The sequence below is a fragment of the Corella eumyota genome, chromosome 2 (assembly GCF_963082875.1).
Source record: "Corella eumyota chromosome 2, kaCorEumy4.1, whole genome shotgun sequence".
NCBI classification, from domain to species: Eukaryota; Metazoa; Chordata; class Ascidiacea; order Phlebobranchia; family Corellidae; genus Corella; species Corella eumyota.
This window is the reverse complement of record NC_137491.1, coordinates 7,822,497-7,839,883: the sequence shown is the minus strand read 5'-3', so window position 1 is coordinate 7,839,883 and position 17,387 is coordinate 7,822,497. Positions and strand designations below refer to the sequence as shown.

Below are 17,387 nucleotides of genomic sequence, written 5' to 3'. Positions count from 1 at the left end.
TTACCTAAACAAAAATAAAAAACAGTGCGATAAATTTGTAATTTAAAGCACCAAAATTAGTAACAATAATTTAAAAAAATCCAACAATTACAATAAAACAAGTTAAAGAATTTTAAATGTTTAGAATATTTAAGTGCTATTCACATTTTAACAATTTTAACTTTTTCCTAGCTTTTTTGTTATAAAAACAATTTTTGGATTGTAACTTTGTTGAAACATAATATTTCGCTTGCAATAAACATAAATTGTTAGTATTCAGGGAATTAATGGTAAAATATAAATGCGGCCACCATTGGTCTCTTTCAGTTTTAACCCAAATTGATTCTCTAAATGTTTTTAAATTTGGTTTTGACAATTGATTTTTCGCAACTTTGAAAAGTGATTTTAATTTTAACCATAAATCAATGTTATCAGACCAGCATGGGTAATCTAACATAGATAAAAGTACCTCGGCAGCTATGGTTAAATTTTTATCATTAATTTTATTTTCAATAGAACTTTTGCACCAGTCTTCAAAGTGCAGAGTAAAAAGATCAACAACTAATGAATCTGCCGGTGATAAATTTTGTAACTTTGATAACGTTGAGATTTTTAATTGTCTGTTATTGGTCTTAGAAAACTTCTTTAAAAATAGATATAAATATTTTAATGCATTGGGATTTTCAGGATTAGTTTCTGCATAAGTTACCAAGTCTGATTCCAACTTGTCGTAGTCACCAAAGAAGAGTAACACTTCAGCATGTTTTAGAAAAAACATGTCCCAACAGCCAGGTTTTTTAATAACGTTATCAAAATATCTTAAAACGTCCGTTGCTAAATTCTGTGAAGATTCTTCCTGCATATTTGCATTGTACCCATTCATCAATGAAAGTTTCCATAAAACATAACTAATCAAGGATAAGTAAGCTTCCATTGTTTCATTCCAAAACAAAATATCAGAAGTTATTCGTTGTTTAGATGTAGCATGTTGAATCAACGAATGGTATTTTAGCTCGTTGAAGGCGCTCATATAATTTTGTGAGGCTAGTAAAGTGAAGGCATATTCCAATCTAACATGATTATTGTCCAAGGCAGATAAAAAGGACCCCATTGTTTGCTTGTGTTTTAATATTACCTCAGGATCTCGACATGTTCTAGGATTGTGAAATATTACTTCATTTCCAACTCGCCAAACTATCTAAAATATTAAAAAGTTATTCTTTTAAATATACTTTTTAATAATATATCTGTTAAATAGTTTGTAACAAAAATACAAATCGATCCTACTTCCGCAAAATGGTTGATGGAATTTTTTTTCCAGTCAAATTGGCAAATGATTAGCAACAGTAGTGAAGCATCCCCCCACCTTAAATAAAAAAAAAACATTTATTTAACTACAACAATTATTGGCAGTTTTAATGCAATCCTTACTTATGCTTCAAAAGCTTTGCTCGTAATAACTGAAGAATTGCTTTTTTTGCAGGAACAATTGTAAGATTAGATTTCTCTTTCCATAGTATTTCACCAAAATGATCACAATGGGGTATATAAAAAGAATTGAAAATCTTATCTCGATAATCTGTTCTTCCGAAATAGAGAGCCACAGTTTTTAGGAAATCTTGCACGCAGTAATAATTGAACTTTTTTTTACCACCCATTATATTTCATATTTATATCCTATTTTATAACCTAAATGTTTTTGCTTAAGAAAAAGTTACAATTAAAAAAAGCATATCATTTTAAATGAGCAAAAAAACACACAATTATTTAAATGAAATAGCATACATGGTTCAAATTATAGTAAAGATGAAGTTCACAGAGTAAAAGGTGCAGCATATAGTGTTGTGGTTGAAGAGTTCAATCCCCATAGCTTTTACATCATAGCACCTTAATAAAGGTGTACCCAAACAAATTTAGTATGGTTTGTTTTATTTTTAAACTGTCTATTTAATAAACATACATCTAGGCTTTATAAGATCTGTAGTGGAAACCCAAAACAATAAAAACGGTGCTGGCATTTTGTTTCCATTGCTGTAGGTTTTCACCAAAATCTCTTTTTGTTTATCTGATTTTAAATAATTTACTTAAAACCAAAACTGTTACTTCTTTGACTTTGTACTTATCTATGTAAGATTATAATTTCTGCAAAAAAATCAAGCTTATTTTATATTTAATATTATGCTTTTATTAATTGACAAATGTAATATATCAACATACACTTAGCAGTTTTAAATGTAATGTAAAATTTAAAGATATATCACAAATGCAAAACCATAATAAAAGCAAAAAACAAGAAGTACTTTTAACTTTACTTCTTTTTGCCAGCAACAACTTTTGCCTTTGCAGTTCCGTGCAATTTCTTTTGACGGTTTCGTCTCTCCTTCCTCTGTTTGCGTGATGGTTTCGTCTTTTTTTCAGCCAGTCCATGACGAACAAGTCGGTAATAAGGCTCGTGCTTCTTAGCATAATCTAAGTTATCGTAAATTAATGCGAACCCGCTTGTTTTTCCACCTCCAAACTGGGTTTTATATCCAAATGCGATGATGACGTCAGATGTAGTCTTGTACATTTTTGCCAACTGCTCGCGCACGACTGATTTGTTAACAGTGGCTTTGCCAGGATGAAGCACATCGACTATCATCTGTTTACGCTGTAGAAGACGATTTGTCATGAACTTTCGAGTCCGGATCGTTACTGCTCCCGACATTTTGACCACGTTCTATTACAACACCGAGTAAAAAGGCCGAGAAAAGATTTTCAAGCCCCATGTGTCCCTTTAGCGCCATTTGTGATTAAAAATTTTTATCCCCAAATATACACATTTAAATACATATTTATCTTTTTAATAGTTTAACACACTAGTATATTTAAATTATAACATCCAAAAACAATTAATGCTTTAAAAATATGTATATTTAAGTAATACATATTATTACCAAAAGTTTTCAATATTTATGCGCATCTACCTACCTAGTCATATTATATAAATATAATAAAGGCACATCAATTATGAAATAATTTAATACTTACACAAAGGGTGTAAGATTAAGAAACAAACGTAGGTAGCAATTTTTGTAATATAATGCCTTTTCCCTTTTTAAAAATGACCGAAACAATTGAATAATTTTCGACCATTGTGGATAAAATCATGCGTTAAATCTCTATTTAAAATTACAACTAAGTAGGCTATATGTGACTTTTTTGGAGTTGTTAAGGCTAAAGACAAAATAGTTTTGTAGTACCTTAAACTCGGCATGTTTTAAAAATAAAAAAGTATTTTTAAATGACGAAAAATTGTTTGGTATTATAATTTGCAAGTTGAAAGAAAATAATTGAGTTTCTAAGCGATTTGATTTATCTTATATTTAATTTATTTTAAGACTTACATTTAATAAAAACTAGAAATTATTTAATAAGGCCATATTGATATTATTTAATTAAACTACGAATTAAACCTCAACTACAACTATTTTATTATTATTTGTTTGGAACAAGGTATTTCAAAATAACATATTTTCTAACAAGAAATATAAAGAATAGATTTAATAAGCGTTTTATACCTTATAAATTAAGCAATAAAATTGCACAAATATTTAGTTCTAACCAAAAATGTTTTCTAAATTAAAATTTATCTATTTACAATTTATATAAGTAATTCATAGCATAGCCTAATAATAATGTAAAAAATATTTGTTTTTTAGAAACATAAAAAAAAATTTTGCAGTATTTTAGGCAATAAAAGAATTATGATAAAAAATTACATTAAATACTATTTTGTAACGTTGCTAACGGTAATTAACTTGGGATGTATGTTTTATTATATCCAAAAATCAGGTTTGTGTAAATAGTAATCAATGCACAATTTTATGAAGTCTTAAGTAGATACTATAACACATAAATTAATATAATTTTTTTAATTAAGCTTATTAAACCTTTTTTATTTTAGGTGTACAACAACGTTCAGATAAGCCTCTCAAAAATATTCACGAAGAAAGAAAGTTGAAATGGATTGAAGTAGAAAATTCGTTCGCAAACAAAGTAATATAAGTACAAATTTTTTTTTTTGTATATATCTTTATCCTCGATGTGGGAAAGTCAAATGTGCGACTTAAACATAGAGTAACATCAGTTACTCCGACCCAGTCTCGAGTTGCCTGTGGCAGTTTGGGATATTATAGATTATAATTGCCCAGTAACTATGCTGCTGATTAAGTGCTGGCTCAGCAGGAGTTTATACCGTTTATAGCGCCTTACTCAAGGACGCTACAGCATGAGATCAGTGGGGATTGAACCCACGACATCAGGTGGTGTAGCAAGTGTTCTTACCACTACACCACGCTGCCAATTAAAATACAATGATGTTTTTAATATCCAATAATTTACTGATGTTGTAGGTAAAGTCGCGATTTACTTGTGTTTAGAATTTGTCGAAACATCTTCCTAAAACTATAGGAATCGGCGTGAAAAAATGTGGAACTGGAGCTTTGATAACATTTTTACGCAAGCACCCCATGATACGCGTTGGAAAACATGAACAATTTTTTTTTACTCAAAAAAACGGAAACCTAAATGTATACAGGTTGTAAAGACTTAGCAAAACTTAAAATTTTTATATATATTTTTTTAAGATAGTGGAATAGGAAAATTATTTTACTATTAAAAAAACAATCAATAAAACTTTTTTTAGAAACAACATGCCTCTTGCGCCAGACAATACATTAAGTATGGAAAAAACACCGGGTTATTTTTTCGATTCGCTTCACCCTCCCGTAGACATTTCGTTTAAAATACACAGCATGATCCCCGGTGTAAAATTACTGTTAATATTATGTGATCCAGTAGCTCGAGTTTATTCCGATTACGCACAAGAGGTTAGTATTTTGTTGTCTGTCCAATAGCATTTAACTATTAAGTAATTTATAGGTTTTAGGGTTATTATGAAATTTAGGCATATATTGTAGCTTTTTATGGTTATTAATAATAAGGTCTAATTGTTTATTGGTAAACCGATGTTTAGGTAGCGCGTTTTCGTGATTTTAATGCATCAAACGGTATGGGCAAGTACAAAACATTTAAGTCGTACTTCCAAGCTTATTACCCTAAAATAAACAAAACATTCGACGCTTGTTCTCACAAAGAAGACGAGGAATTTATAAGCAAAGAAATGCTAAAAAACGATTATCTTTCTACGTTAATCACAAACGGGTTGTACGAAATACATCTAAGAAGATGGCTTCAAGTTTTTAACAGCAGTAACTTGATGATAATTGACGGGCTCGAGCTATTTAACAACCCTGGAAAGGTTCTTGTTAAGATACAGAAATTTCTAGGCATCCCTACGTTGTTGTTACCACAGGATTTTGTTAGGGATCAAGAATCTCCCAGTTTTCACTGCTTTAAAGACTGGAAAACAGAAAAACAAGAATGCCTGCCTCCAAGTAAAAAACGTACTAAAGGTGGAAATGTTAAAAGGGACCCTGTTATAGGACCCTGTTATAAAAAATTGAACCGTTTTGTTTATTAATTGCTTTATAGCTTAGTAAAATTAAAAAAATTGTAAATAAAGCAACACCAAAAGTTTTTGAGGCACCAACAAAATAAAAAGCAAATATACAACTATGGAAAACATGCTGCAGTGTTTTAGCAGAATGTAAAAATTCATGATCCAACTTCTACTGAAACACCAACCTACAAAACTTGCACTTCAAAGTTTACAAATGTTGTAGATATCAAGTATTACCTTGAATTTAAATCACAAACTCTCAAACTCGGAAAATGTATATTTGGTTGTTCTGCAAAAAAGGAAAAATTAAAGTTAAACCAGTTACATGTACACTGATATTTCTTGTGTGTTTTAAACATAAAAATAATCGAAAAACAAAAATATTATACTTAGATGTTTTAAACCGTAACATTTACCTCAATATCCCTGTTTGTTTCCAATTTTTTCATTTTTTCCAAAGACTGTTCAATTAATATTTCGGCATTTAACATTGAAAAACAACTTACATTTTCTTTTAGTTCGAAAAATAAAGGAACATTGTATAAGAGATGGCGCAGAGTAAAACACTGCCCGGTTTTTTCCATATCATTTAATTCAATATTAAATTTTGCCTCATTTTTAAGACCCATGGGACTAAAGCAATACTCAACATATTTTTGGCAATACATTTTAAGTTTTGCCAGTTTTGTGGTGGTGACAAAATTTGGATTTTTTAAAATATTTTTAAGGTGTTTAGATTTCAAATCGATAAAATATTTTTGAGATGCTAAAGAAACGTCATGTGTCTTATCTAAAAAAAATATATACATTTTTGTAGTATTTATATAAAGTGTATAATAATAGCAAATATGTTAAAAATAAACTTACTTGAAATGGCTGAAGTTGACGGTAGATTAACTGTTTTCTAATAAAATATATTAATAGTTTAAATTAGACTTTAAGTTGAGCTTTTTTTACCAATACAAAAACAAATTTCTTTTTTAAATTGTCACCTTTATAACTGCTTGTTTCTTTTCACTTGTTTTCTTTGAAAGTTTCTTGGGATCTTTTTGAGTTTTTTTTTCAGTGTAACCATCTTTATTGCATTTCTCTAATATAATTTTAATAGTTTTAAAAAGTATATTTAAACAATAACTTTAACAAAACCTAGAGTTTATTTGAAAACTTACGCCAAGAAGCTGTCTTGTTCCAAGGATATATTCGTTTTATAGTGCACGCCTGTATGTAAATATATGTAAAAAATGACAATAAATGTGCTCTTGGTACAAAAAAAAAAAGACAAACAATTTTTATTAAACATAAACATATACAACTGGTTACTTACGGAATCAAATGTCAATACAGTTGATCGCATTAGAGCACTTTTTAAAAAACCAAGGATTTTTGATTTCAATATCAACTTGTTTTGCAACTCATTTTTTAGATGCGTAAATATGCAAAACCTTTTCAGTATATATAAAACATTACAGGACTTAAGATTGTCTTCCTGTTGTGCTATATACACAGCTAAATGCGGATTTTCTAACAAAGTAGAGTCCAAGAAACAGTACTCGAAATATTTTTTACAATATCGGAATAAGTCCATGGAACCTCGATCAGGTTTTGCGTTTGGATTATCAGTCATTTTCATCTTTTTACTGTCTTGAAAATCACTTTCCGACAGCGAACGTTTTTTTGCAACTATTGGCAAGCAATAAATCATGTTAAAGACATCACTTATTTTTAAAACTTAAAAAGTTTTAATGGAAACAGTTTTGTAATGTGAAAATACTTAAAAAATAAATAACTTACTAAATTCATTGGGTTTAGTCCATGGAATTTTTCTACTGATATAGTTTGCCTGCAACAAATCCATAATAAAATTAACTTTTAGGATTTAGTTAACAAACACCCATTATACAGAAATTTATATTAAAACTACCTTAAAAGTAAGGTGTTCTGAATCTTTCAAAGCGTTCAAAATAAAATGAGTAAACAGTTTTCTTGGAACATGTTTTGCCAAGTCAGTGGACAAAACTTTAAATGGATCTTGTTGGTGAAGAACATCCATTACTCCACATCCTCTTGCTGTCTTTTCTTGTTTAAGGACATATTTCGAAAAAGCTTCATTATTTTGAAGAAATTCATCGGAAAAGTGATACTCGAAATACTTTTTACAGTGAGCCGATAAATCCTCACCTTTATTAAAATAACAGTTAAATTTAACTGATTGCCTTTTCTTTTCATTAACTTTTAATGAACTTTTATTAACAACTTTGTCTTCAAAACTGTTTATTGTCTTAGGAGAAAGTAAATTCGAATCTTTTTTGGTAAAAGTTGTCTCGCTTAAATTGGATTTTTTATCTAAATTGGGTAAAGTCCAAGAAGGTAAATTTGTAAACAAGCTTTGGTTAGAATCTTTTGGTTGATCATTTTGAACAGAAGTTTCAGATGGTTTTATCTTATTGCCCAAACTTTCCCTTAATGGTGTTTTTAAAGCATTTGCTTTAGCAGCAGCTAGAGGTACAAAAGGAGAAAATTTCGGAGAAGTTAAAATGTTTTTGTTTTCAGGAATCTTTGGCTTTAATTTCGCTTTTACACTGCTAGAAATCAACTTAATATCTTTATTTGGTTTAGCACATTCAATTTTTGCTTTTTGGTTTTCTTTCAATAACTCTTTGTTTGTTTCATCTTCTGACTCATCACTATCTTCTTCTTCTGAAGATGATGAGTCTGCATTTTCTTCACTTGATGAAGCACTGCATTTTTTTGCTAATAAATCACCAATTTTCTTGTCAGCTGACTTATTGCTTTTTGTATTTGATAATTTAACATCTTTGTTGTTGGGTGAATTATTGCTTTCATCAGAAGAAGTATCATTATTTTCATTGTCGTCTTCTGATGATACCTTAACTACTTCTGCATCTATGACAGTGGATGCAGTATTTTTATGCAGTTTATTTTGTTTTGTCGAGATGTCAGCAACCTCAATCTTATTGTTTTCATCGTCACTGTCACTTTCAGATGATGATGCTTCAGAAGAGTCATCACTAGAGGAGCTAGACTCATCTGAAGTTGAAGATGGAACAGAAATTGCCGAAACAACTTTTATCTGGTTTTTGGGAGATTTTGATTCAAACACTAAATTTATGGGATTGGGGGATGCTGTTTGTCGTTTTAATGATCGATTTGCATTCTGATAACTTAAAACACCTGTATCATTTTGTTTTTGTAAGACTGCTTTTGGTTTGTTAATTGCTTGGGTAGATTCCATATTTTGAGAAAAGTTTTGTACAATTGGACTTGAAGTACTACCTCTTCTAATGGTGTGATTGCGCTCAATATTAGGTGTAATTGGATTAAAAGTATTTATAGAATGAGCAGAAATGTTGGAAAACACAGAAGGTATCTGATAATAATAAAAAAAAAACATAAATCTTTACAAAAAAGTTATAATAAAGTTGTTGACTAAAAACACACTCACCTTTAAATGAAGGGAAGACATTTCATGAGTTGCATTAGAAGTTAACAAACCACTTCTTTCAAGAGCTGCTATGGTGGCGTGAGAATTTGCAAAATAAAACACTTCACCAGTTTGTGATTTTACAGTTACAGTAACCTAGTAAATAAAATTATTTTTAAAACACTAAAACAATTTAAATGTAAAATGATCCTAACTCGCAATACCAATACAATGCTTAGTGTTTTAAAGTTGTAAATTTTTTTTCATAGTAAAATAGAAATAAAATTTTTGATTGAAAAGGAATCTTACGATGGCACCGGTAGCTTGTTCAAGTTCCTTAGCTTTCTGCATCAATGTTCTTTTTCTGTTGATAAAAACCCTCTCGCAATCATTTATAGATCTCATGTCTTGCAGTTGACGTATTTTTCGAGTTTTTTTTATCATAGAATAACTTACAGAGTTTTCTTCTACATCAGTAGGGTCATCGGCAGGGCTAACATTGCTTTGAGTATAACAGTGTGTTTTCATGTATGGTTTACTTGATGAGGGATTGTTCTGCATACTTTGTTGGGGATAAAAGTTGTCCTGGGGTGAAGATGATCTTTTGGAAAAGCTTGGATGAACGGTTGCAGTTTTGCGTTGCATGTTGGCACAGTTTTAGTTAACTGCACATTAACTCATATTATTTCAGTTTAAAACATTAAATTAACCCTATAATATTAACCTTAACATACAAACAAAAAAGGTATATTCCCAGTTTTGTATGGGTAAACATAGGAATAGGAAAACATGAATGAGCAATATAAATGAAAGAAAAAGGAAAACATTGATTCATATTTTTTAAAGAGCTTTCAAATATTGCAAAGAAAACAAAAATATTGCAACAAAACAGCTTTTAAACACAGTATGGTAACAAAAAAAACTTTTACAAAAAGCAGTAATGACAAAATCCAATAACAGTGTAACTTGGTAATAGTAAATGTAACAAAAGGCTAAATCTTCGTTAAAAAAAAACAAGTAAATTTTACCCCAAGTGTAAATGAAGACAAACTTTTAACAGTTATCACAAGCATAATGGGGCATAGCTATTTTACAAGTTCTTTTTAAAGTAATATTTCATTTTAATTTTTAGTCAAATGATCAATTAATTCTTGCTTGACTTTAACAGTTATATCTCGTAAGTATTGAACATCCTTTAAAAGAGAGTGAACTACTTTCGGTAGCGTTGTCGACTTTTTATCACCATTTTCATTATTCAAATCAGGATTTATTTTTTTTTCTTCATGTTTGATGTTTTTGGAAAAGTCAATGTTGCTCGTTGTTGGCACTTGACTTTCACTTTTAGAATCATTATCCTCATTTATATTCTTAAAACTTGTGGTTATGCTGCAAAGATTTTTAACTGTTGCATTAGCAGGAAACTTGTTTGGCAAATTAGATTTAACAGTCTGCATTTTTTTCATTGGTGGAACACCGTTTACTTTTTCTTCACCAACCCGAAAAATTTTCTTCAGGATAGGGCATTCACTTTTTTTGGTTTGATCCAGCGTTTCGGTATCATTTTCGGTGAATAAAATATTCTTGTCAGTATCATTTCGTTCCTCAGTTTCTTTTAAAGAATTTTTTTCAGTATCTTTAACATTTTGCTTTTTAATTTCAGCTTCATCTTTTTTAGCATTATTGTCACCCTGGTTTGTTTGGGTAGTTTTGGAAACTGTAATAATATTTCCATCCATATTGTCTCTTTTTTGTGTATTATTGTTTTTGCTTTTATCACTAGATATTATTTCACCAAAATCATCTAAAAAAATAGTATCTACAATCTGATTGGCATTAATTTTTCTCTTCTTTGTTAAATCAATTGTAATAATATTCTGTTGCTTCTTAATTTTTGAAGTTACATCATTTTTTTCAAGTTCTTCATTTTCATTTTGGGTCAGATCAATCAAAAAATCATTCTTATTAACATTTTTTACTTCATTATCAAAATTTAATACATTTTTTGCTTTTGTAGTATTTTGGGCAGAGTTTTGAACAGTTTGTGAAGAACTATGAGCCTGTTCGAAATTTTCAGAAAGACTTTTTGGGTTTAAAACATTTTGGGTTATGCTTCTATCATTTAAAGAATTTTGACCAGATGTCGAAAGGTTTTTTTGGTAACTCGGCTTCGTTTTTTTGTAGTTTTTTGCATACCAAGAATACCTATTATATTTTAAATAACCATTGTTGTTGTACCAATCATTTCTAAAATTCTGACTTGTGTTAAAACAATTATATTGGTAATTATAAGAATCGCAAAAATCATCATCATTATATTGATATGAATCTTCATTATAATTCCAGCATGATGAAACATAATTTGAGTAATTTCTATATTCTTGATTTTGGTTAAAATAGTTTTCATGTTTGTAAGGTCGTTTCCAAGCCTTCCTAGGTTCGTACGAATTTTTCTTTTCCTTTGGTTGCTTTAAATCCCAAATAATTTGTTTAATCTTTTGTTTACTTTCAGGTTGTGTATTTTCTAAAACAAAAAAAAACCTAATTTAAATATGTTTTAAACAACAGTACTGATATGAAGATACATTAAAGCTAATGTATTCGTTCTATAATTGCTAAATAAATTATTTTTGGTTATTTATAATGTAAGATCAGACTACAAATTTTACATAAACTTCAAAATAGTAGAAGTACCTAGTAACCAATACACTTTTACCTGAATTGTTATTACTGTCATTGCTATTGTTTGAAGGTGGTTTAGGTTTGTTTAGTTGCACTTGATTCTCTTCTGCATTTGGTAAATTTCTTGATCCTTGCGACTCTGGCTCTTTTTTAACAATTGGTAAAATCGCCTCTGTTTGTTCCATAGGTTCACTTTTAACTGCTGGTAAAATTGCCGAAAAATTGGGTTTTTCGTTGTTTGTTGAAGATGGCCAAGCTGGAAGTAAATCTGCTAAAAAATTGCATTTTTCATTTTTTATTCTTTTTTTATCTGGTTTCTGTTCGACAAGTTCCATGTTTCTTGCTTATAATTTTTTTGTTAGTGATTATATAGAAGGAAATGAAATTAACATTTTCTAAAAAAATTGGTTAAAGAAGATTTTAGCCACCATTTGGGTGCAATCTTTTACCCAAACAACACAACTGTTATCCTGCACCTGTAAACAATTAAACAAAATAATTAAAAACATAAAAGTTGCCAAGAAGAAATAACTAACATGCATTTATATTAGGAGTAAACAAAATACAATCTAAATGTCTGTTTAAAATAAAAACACAGCATTGTAATTATGGTGCATCACATAAAAAATGTCATGTGGAATTACAATACAACAAACAACAAATAACACTAAAAATAAGATTAAAAATTTAATCTATTATTTAACCATCCAATAACAACATAAAATTTAGTGTAACATTTTATTTGTGTAATAGCTTGTTTTATTTAACAAGTTTTCAATCAGATATCCTCTCAAAAACTGACTTCCTAGGTTTATTAGTCGTGTTTTCTTTTAAATCACAATAAATTTTGTAGCTTTCAAGTTCCTCGTCATTTAACATTTTGTAACTACAACTTGGTATGTCATCAATCTCATTTATATTTTTTAAATATTTTTCCCCCAAGTTTTGTTTGTTTTCTGAAATGATATGTCTTAAATCATAATCATTATGTTCCAATGTATTATTGTGGAAATTAGTTACATTTTTCATGCTATTTGGAAAAGTAATACTGTCACTTTCATTGTAGTAGTGTGGAACAGTTGAATTCTGGGTATTAAACAAATAATGCATTTCTTCTTGAAATCTTTCTTCAAAATTGTTTAATTGCATCCATTGACTATACAGTTCCCAATTTTGTTCATCCCCTGTACTACACAAGTTTTGATTTCGATAACTTTCATTGTCATAATCACGGTTTTCAGATGTTCTATCAGATATAAGAACTTCAATATTTTTGCCTATAACATTTACAGAGGAACGAATTTTTGAACTATGTTTTATTTTTTCATTTTTCTTTTGATCAAGTTGATTAACTTTTTTAACAATAGATTTCAGATGTTTTCCTGCAGCATCGATTTCATTTTTCTTTGGAACAATTTGATTAACTTTTTTTACAACAGATTTCAGACAATCTTTTTCAGCATTATTTTCATTTTTCCTTTTATTAAGTTTGTTAACTTTTTTAACGATGGATTTCGGACAGTTTTTTGCAGCATCAATTTTCTTTTTTTTTTCCCCATCTAGAAGTAAAATAAAAATTACTCATTTTAAAAACTAAAATACTTATTTAGGTGGTTTATTTAAATAAACAAAATTCTAATTTAATTAAATTAACAGATATTCACTTACATTTTGGCTCAAAATCTTTAAATAGGAGTGCCAAGCTTGATATAAAAATTGATCCCTTAAATATAATAAAGGTAAAACTCACAAAATAATATTAAGAATTAAAAAAAACTCAAAACAATATTAATACTAAGATTTATTGAATATTAATTTTTAGCAAAAAATAGATTACCTTATCAACTTTCAGAACTGCAGAAAACTTAAGAAAGTAGGAGAAAAGATGAACAGTTTCTTGTTTGGTAAGATTAATAACTTCATCGTACAAATATTCGAACACTGGCTGCTTAATCAATGAGTTTATTTCCCATCGCATATTTCGTTGACTTTCCTCTTTTTCTTTAATGTATTGGCTAAAACCGGGGTTATATTCAAAACATTTTTCTGATAAACAAAAATCAAAATATTTTCTGACATAGTGAAAAAATTTCCCTGCATCAAGTTGTAATAGGAATTCATTAATTTTGTTGCCACGAGGTAGATACTTTTCTTTCAGTGATAAAAGTATTTTTGATGTTACACTTGACATCTTGTACTTGTACTTACTCTTGTTAATTTTCCATACCTTAATATTTGCTTTTTCTAAAAAACACAAATCACTGACAAAATTTAATATTTTTAAGTTGAGAATATAAATTTAAAAAGTACTTACTTTTTGCATTTATAAGTTTAACAGAAGATCTTCGAAAGCCAAACTAAATAACAAAAGTTGCAAATTTTAAGGTTAAAAAAGATTTTGCAAAATGCTGTATTATATTCAGAAATATTTAAAAGTTAAGTTTGTCCATATATTTAATTTTTTCAATTAAAAAAACAAAATAAAAAAAGTTAAAATATGCCTTACCTTATCCAGTAAAAATTTGTTTGAGCGCCTTATAGAAAACATTACAAAACATTTTGCTTGAATATCAGTAAAATGTTGTTTCATTTTGTCGTTTAAGTTATCAAAACAGTTGTGACTTAAAATGTTTTTAATTTCACATCCTTTACTCTCCGAAATTGACAAATATTCAGCAAAATCTGGATAAATTTTTAAAGCTTTTTTTGAAAAGAAATACTCGAAATATGCCTGGCAATAATCAGACAAATTTTTTACATACAAATTATTGTTACAATTCAGTTTTTGATTGTTGCCAAAAAATTTAAAATGCAACTTTTTAAGATCATCGTTGCTATTAACTAAATTCTGATTCAAAACTTCTTTTTGTGGATTACAAGCAGTTAGATCTATTTGAATTGTAGTTTCATTGGATAACTTTCTGATTTTTTGTGTGGAAGGCACTTTATGTATAGTTGATGGGATCATTTGTGAGATTGAGGATGGATCCTTGTTTTCGCTTTGGTTTCTACGATGTGGTGGAACATATACAACACTTTTTGCTTTTTTAGTCCTTGAAGAAGAGGTCCCATTTGAAGAAATACTGTCCGAGTCTGAATCACCTACAAAAAATAACCTTAGAATCAACATTTCAAAACTACAAAAAGTATAACTAAATAAAAGTTATTGCATATTTTAGCATGCAATTAAAATTTTATAAACACAGAATTTAAAAAACTTACTAATAACAATTTTATCCAATTTCGGTTGTTTTGCTTTAGAACCACAAGTCTTTGATTTCAAATTTTGATTATTATATGTTTCTTTTTTACTACTCTTTTCTGTCGGAATAGTATCCACACTTGGTTTATAGTTACCTCTATTTCCAATATTAAGTAATGGCCAAACTGGGGGTAAATTGTTTAAATATTCATGATATTCTTGTTTTGCATATAATTGATTTGCTATGTTATCAAGTTTTTCAATTGAACAAAAATCGTCAGTAAAATTGATATCTGGTTGTTTAGTTGTTGGCGGTAAAGATAGTTTGTTTTGTGGTGGTTTTATAACTACAAATGGTTGATGAGAAATAGTTCCCATTTTATGTTTTAAAAGTACAACTTAATTTGATCTAAAGATAAAAGGTTTTTAAAAATTATGTAAATACAAATAAAAATTATTATATAACACTTCACAGTGTTTTAAGGTTTAAATATAAAACAGCACTAAAATAGAAAAAAAAACAAGTATAGCCTATTAAGGTAAAAAAAAACAATTACTAAAATAAAGAATTCTTGTACAAATTAATCAAAAAAATAAAATATATACATTAAATTGAAGAAATTTGAAATAAAAAAAATAAAGCACAAACAAAGAATAAACTTATCATTAACAAAAAATTAAAAAAAAAAATGTATAACTGAAGCACAAAAATTAAACAGACTCAAATACAGATCACTAAAAACTTGTTAATTTTTGATACTAGTTCATAAATATTTTTCTTAATCATTCTTCAGAATTATTGTAATTTAATTCATCTGGAAAAATTTGAAAAAAAAGTAAATCTCTCATTTCTTGGAATGGAATTGTTTTTGCAAATGAAATAAATTCCTCCTCATCAATGGATCCTTGTTTCTTATAATCCAACTAAATAAATTGGTGCTTATTTAAAAAAAAATCTGTCTAACTTATAAATTTGTCTTCAAAAGTAGTGAAGTTACTGCATATCATATTTTTAAAAAAATTTTTCTATGCTATTGCAAATTACAGTTCTGCAAAATAATTTTACAAACATGTTCTATAAAGTTTTCAGCCATCTGAGTTACACTTTCTAAAGGTTCATCAGGATAAACATGTTTCAAAACCTGCTGTAATATTCGTACATCTAAGGGTCGATTACGATTTAAGATGCCATAAACAACTAGAAATAAAATTAAGTGTTTATTTAAAAGCAAATCAAACAATTTATGTTACTTTACAGTTTTATAATATATTTAAAAACTTATAGGAAACATGATTTAATTATTTATGTCAAATTAGATATAAACATTTTACAAGTAATTTTCAAGTCACAAAATAAGAACAACTTTACCTTTTAATTTAGTTACTTCATCAGCATCATTGAACCATTTGCATACTTTTAAGAAAACCTGGAACGTCATTAAACCTTTTGGTGACCAGGGGAGTTGAAGAAAAATCTAAATTATTAAAAATTGAACAGAATATTAAGAAAAAAATTACACCACTTACAAACAAATAACAATGTCAGTTTAAATAAACATTAAAAACACAAAAAGCTTTAACTTATTTGTAAAAAGTCAGAATTTAAAAGTAAAAAGTAATTAAACACAAACTTGCTGCACAAATTTGTCTGTTTCTTGTGAGTTTTGTTGAAGAAAGGATCCGTTGTGTGCCAGTAACCCTTTCTTGTTTCCACCAAGTTGTAAAAATCTTTTCCAACATCTGGATGTCTATATAGAGCATTTATATAAAAAGGGTTGGTCTAAAACAATTTAAATCCCCATACATTTTAACATATTTCAATTACTTATGTTACTGTATATAGCTAACAAGACCTGCTGCTGTGAGTGCTGGTCTGCTTGTAAAACGAACAAAAAAATTACACTAAATTTACCTCAGAAATTGGCATATCCAAAGCTTCTGCATGTCTTAAAATCCACCTAGGATTAGTGGGCTTTATTCCTTTAATAACTTGTGAACTATCGATGGCAAAATTGCTACTATAAGCCCCCATTTTATTGACACAAAACACACTAATAGACGGTCTTAACGCAAAAATAACAAGATTAAAATTTTTCTAATTAAAAAACATTAAAACGTTATAGCGTAACTACATTTAATAACATAAAAACAAGGTGCATTTCACTGTTTTAAAATCTTAACTTTGGTTTGTTGTTTAAAAAAGCATGCAGAGCGGAAAAAACAGGGTTGTCAAAAAATTATAACTAAAGTTTAGATAATTTGTACATATTTATGCACTTTTAAAAGTTTTATCTATAGGTATTTAAAACCCAAAATTATTCTAAATAAAAAGTTATTTAAAAAAAATATTATTTAAAACTTGTTACATCGTGAGTATGTAAAGGTACACATTATTATTAGTTTTAAAGTTTGACTAGATTGCACAGTTATTTACCCTAAGCGTTTAACATATTACCCTCCCTTAAAAAACAAAGAATCTAGAAAATTATTGTAAAGTTGCAATGGTGTGCATAGTCCAACACATCGATTAACTAAATTAGGTTTATCTGGTATAAAATTCCGCCCGGTTGCGCAAAAGAGTC

The 17,387-nt window shown here is 28.4% G+C and overlaps 6 protein-coding genes across 9 annotated transcripts; 1 reads left to right on the top strand and 5 right to left on the bottom strand.

Annotated features, from left to right (window-relative positions):
- Positions 1 to 4: 4 nt before the first annotated feature.
- On the bottom strand, positions 5 to 2,004 carry LOC145743261 (TATA box-binding protein-associated factor RNA polymerase I subunit A-like). Of its 3 annotated transcripts, none has more exons than XM_082561184.1 (3): positions 1,411 to 2,004; positions 1,267 to 1,345; positions 5 to 1,177 (listed from the first exon to the last, which is right to left on the bottom strand). In XM_082561184.1, the coding sequence occupies exons 1-3, from the start codon at positions 1,635 to 1,637 to the stop codon at positions 137 to 139; spliced, it is 1,347 nt and encodes a 448-aa protein (XP_082417310.1). In that variant the 5' UTR covers positions 1,638 to 2,004; the 3' UTR covers positions 5 to 136. The 3 variants fall into 3 exon arrangements, with proteins under 3 accessions (XP_082417310.1, XP_082417311.1, XP_082417312.1); XM_082561185.1 differs by having other exon boundaries at positions 1,267 to 1,597; positions 1,765 to 2,004; XM_082561186.1 differs by having other exon boundaries at positions 1,267 to 1,373; positions 1,411 to 1,525.
- Positions 2,005 to 2,141: 137 nt separating this feature from the next.
- Positions 2,142 to 2,715, bottom strand: LOC145743262 (small ribosomal subunit protein eS24-like). The gene has a single exon (XM_082561187.1). It carries the CDS (start codon positions 2,684 to 2,686, stop codon positions 2,288 to 2,290), a length of 399 nt encoding a protein of 132 aa, XP_082417313.1. The 5' UTR covers positions 2,687 to 2,715; the 3' UTR covers positions 2,142 to 2,287.
- A 1,073-nt stretch (positions 2,716 to 3,788) lies between these two features.
- On the top strand, positions 3,789 to 5,747 carry LOC145742305 (heparan sulfate glucosamine 3-O-sulfotransferase 1-like). The gene is made up of 4 exons (XM_082560087.1): positions 3,789 to 3,813; positions 3,926 to 4,004; positions 4,667 to 4,868; positions 4,997 to 5,747. The coding sequence occupies exons 1-4, from the start codon at positions 3,789 to 3,791 to the stop codon at positions 5,501 to 5,503; spliced, it is 813 nt and encodes a 270-aa protein (XP_082416213.1). The 3' UTR covers positions 5,504 to 5,747.
- Positions 5,443 to 9,628, bottom strand: LOC145743259 (uncharacterized). The gene is made up of 10 exons (XM_082561181.1): positions 9,234 to 9,628; positions 8,946 to 9,080; positions 7,404 to 8,870; positions 7,274 to 7,322; positions 6,807 to 7,162; positions 6,652 to 6,700; positions 6,475 to 6,572; positions 6,350 to 6,386; positions 5,899 to 6,272; positions 5,443 to 5,771 (listed from the first exon to the last, which is right to left on the bottom strand). The coding sequence occupies exons 1-10, from the start codon at positions 9,567 to 9,569 to the stop codon at positions 5,742 to 5,744; spliced, it is 2,931 nt and encodes a 976-aa protein (XP_082417307.1). The 5' UTR covers positions 9,570 to 9,628; the 3' UTR covers positions 5,443 to 5,741.
- A 62-nt stretch (positions 9,629 to 9,690) lies between these two features.
- On the bottom strand, positions 9,691 to 15,210 carry LOC145743260 (uncharacterized). Of its 2 annotated transcripts, XM_082561183.1 has the most exons (6): positions 14,826 to 15,210; positions 14,110 to 14,705; positions 13,918 to 13,960; positions 13,441 to 13,847; positions 13,272 to 13,326; positions 11,952 to 13,162 (listed from the first exon to the last, which is right to left on the bottom strand). In XM_082561183.1, exons 1-6 carry the CDS (start codon positions 15,181 to 15,183, stop codon positions 12,378 to 12,380), a joined length of 2,244 nt encoding a protein of 747 aa, XP_082417309.1. In that variant the 5' UTR covers positions 15,184 to 15,210; the 3' UTR covers positions 11,952 to 12,377. The 2 variants fall into 2 exon arrangements, with proteins under 2 accessions (XP_082417308.1, XP_082417309.1); XM_082561182.1 differs by lacking the exons at positions 11,952 to 13,162; positions 13,272 to 13,326; positions 13,441 to 13,847 and adding exons at positions 9,691 to 11,445; positions 11,638 to 11,874.
- A 335-nt stretch (positions 15,211 to 15,545) lies between these two features.
- On the bottom strand, positions 15,546 to 16,863 carry LOC145743426 (uncharacterized). Its single transcript, XM_082561383.1, has 5 exons — positions 16,718 to 16,863; positions 16,437 to 16,553; positions 16,175 to 16,280; positions 15,876 to 16,003; positions 15,546 to 15,729 (listed from the first exon to the last, which is right to left on the bottom strand). The coding sequence occupies exons 1-5, from the start codon at positions 16,835 to 16,837 to the stop codon at positions 15,589 to 15,591; spliced, it is 612 nt and encodes a 203-aa protein (XP_082417509.1). The 5' UTR covers positions 16,838 to 16,863; the 3' UTR covers positions 15,546 to 15,588.
- Positions 16,864 to 17,387: the final 524 nt, after the last annotated feature.

Bases quoted from the DNA above. Each gene is read 5' to 3' on its own strand.
- LOC145743261 (XM_082561184.1), bottom strand. From the start codon at position 1,637: ATGGGTGGTAAAAAAAAGTTCAATTATTACTGCGTGCAAGATTTCCTA. The intron at 1,346-1,410 runs GTAAGGATTGCA...TTTTTATTTAAG, and splicing joins GCAAAGCTTTTGAAGCATAA to GTGGGGGGATGCTTCACTAC. The intron at 1,178-1,266 runs GTAGGATCGATT...TTAATATTTTAG, and splicing joins CCATCAACCATTTTGCGGAA to ATAGTTTGGCGAGTTGGAAA.
- LOC145743262 (XM_082561187.1), bottom strand. From the start codon at position 2,686: ATGTCGGGAGCAGTAACGATCCGGACTCGAAAGTTCATGACAAATCGT.
- LOC145742305 (XM_082560087.1), top strand. From the start codon at position 3,789: ATGTTTTATTATATCCAAAAATCAG. The intron at 3,814-3,925 runs GTTTGTGTAAAT...TTTTTATTTTAG, and splicing joins TTATTATATCCAAAAATCAG to GTGTACAACAACGTTCAGAT. The intron at 4,005-4,666 runs GTTCGCAAACAA...AACTTTTTTTAG, and splicing joins TGGATTGAAGTAGAAAATTC to AAACAACATGCCTCTTGCGC.
- LOC145743259 (XM_082561181.1), bottom strand. From the start codon at position 9,569: ATGCAACGCAAAACTGCAACCGTTCATCCAAGCTTTTCCAAAAGATCA. The intron at 7,323-7,403 runs GTAGTTTTAATA...GATTTGTTGCAG, and splicing joins CAGAACACCTTACTTTTAAG to GCAAACTATATCAGTAGAAA. The intron at 6,573-6,651 runs GTAAGTTTTCAA...AAATTATATTAG, and splicing joins GAACAAGACAGCTTCTTGGC to AGAAATGCAATAAAGATGGT.
- LOC145743260 (XM_082561182.1), bottom strand. From the start codon at position 15,183: ATGGGAACTATTTCTCATCAACCATTTGTAGTTATAAAACCACCACAA. The intron at 13,961-14,109 runs GTAAGGCATATT...TTTGTTATTTAG, and splicing joins ACAAATTTTTACTGGATAAG to TTTGGCTTTCGAAGATCTTC. The intron at 11,875-13,917 runs GTAAGTACTTTT...GCAATTTTTTAG, and splicing joins TAAACTTATAAATGCAAAAA to CAGATTTACTTCCAGCTTGG.
- LOC145743426 (XM_082561383.1), bottom strand. From the start codon at position 16,837: ATGGGGGCTTATAGTAGCAATTTTGCCATCGATAGTTCACAAGTTATT. The intron at 16,004-16,174 runs GTAAAGTTGTTC...TTTTATTTCTAG, and splicing joins TGAAGTAACTAAATTAAAAG to TTGTTTATGGCATCTTAAAT. The intron at 15,730-15,875 runs GTTTGTAAAATT...CAATTTATTTAG, and splicing joins CTGAAAACTTTATAGAACAT to TTGGATTATAAGAAACAAGG.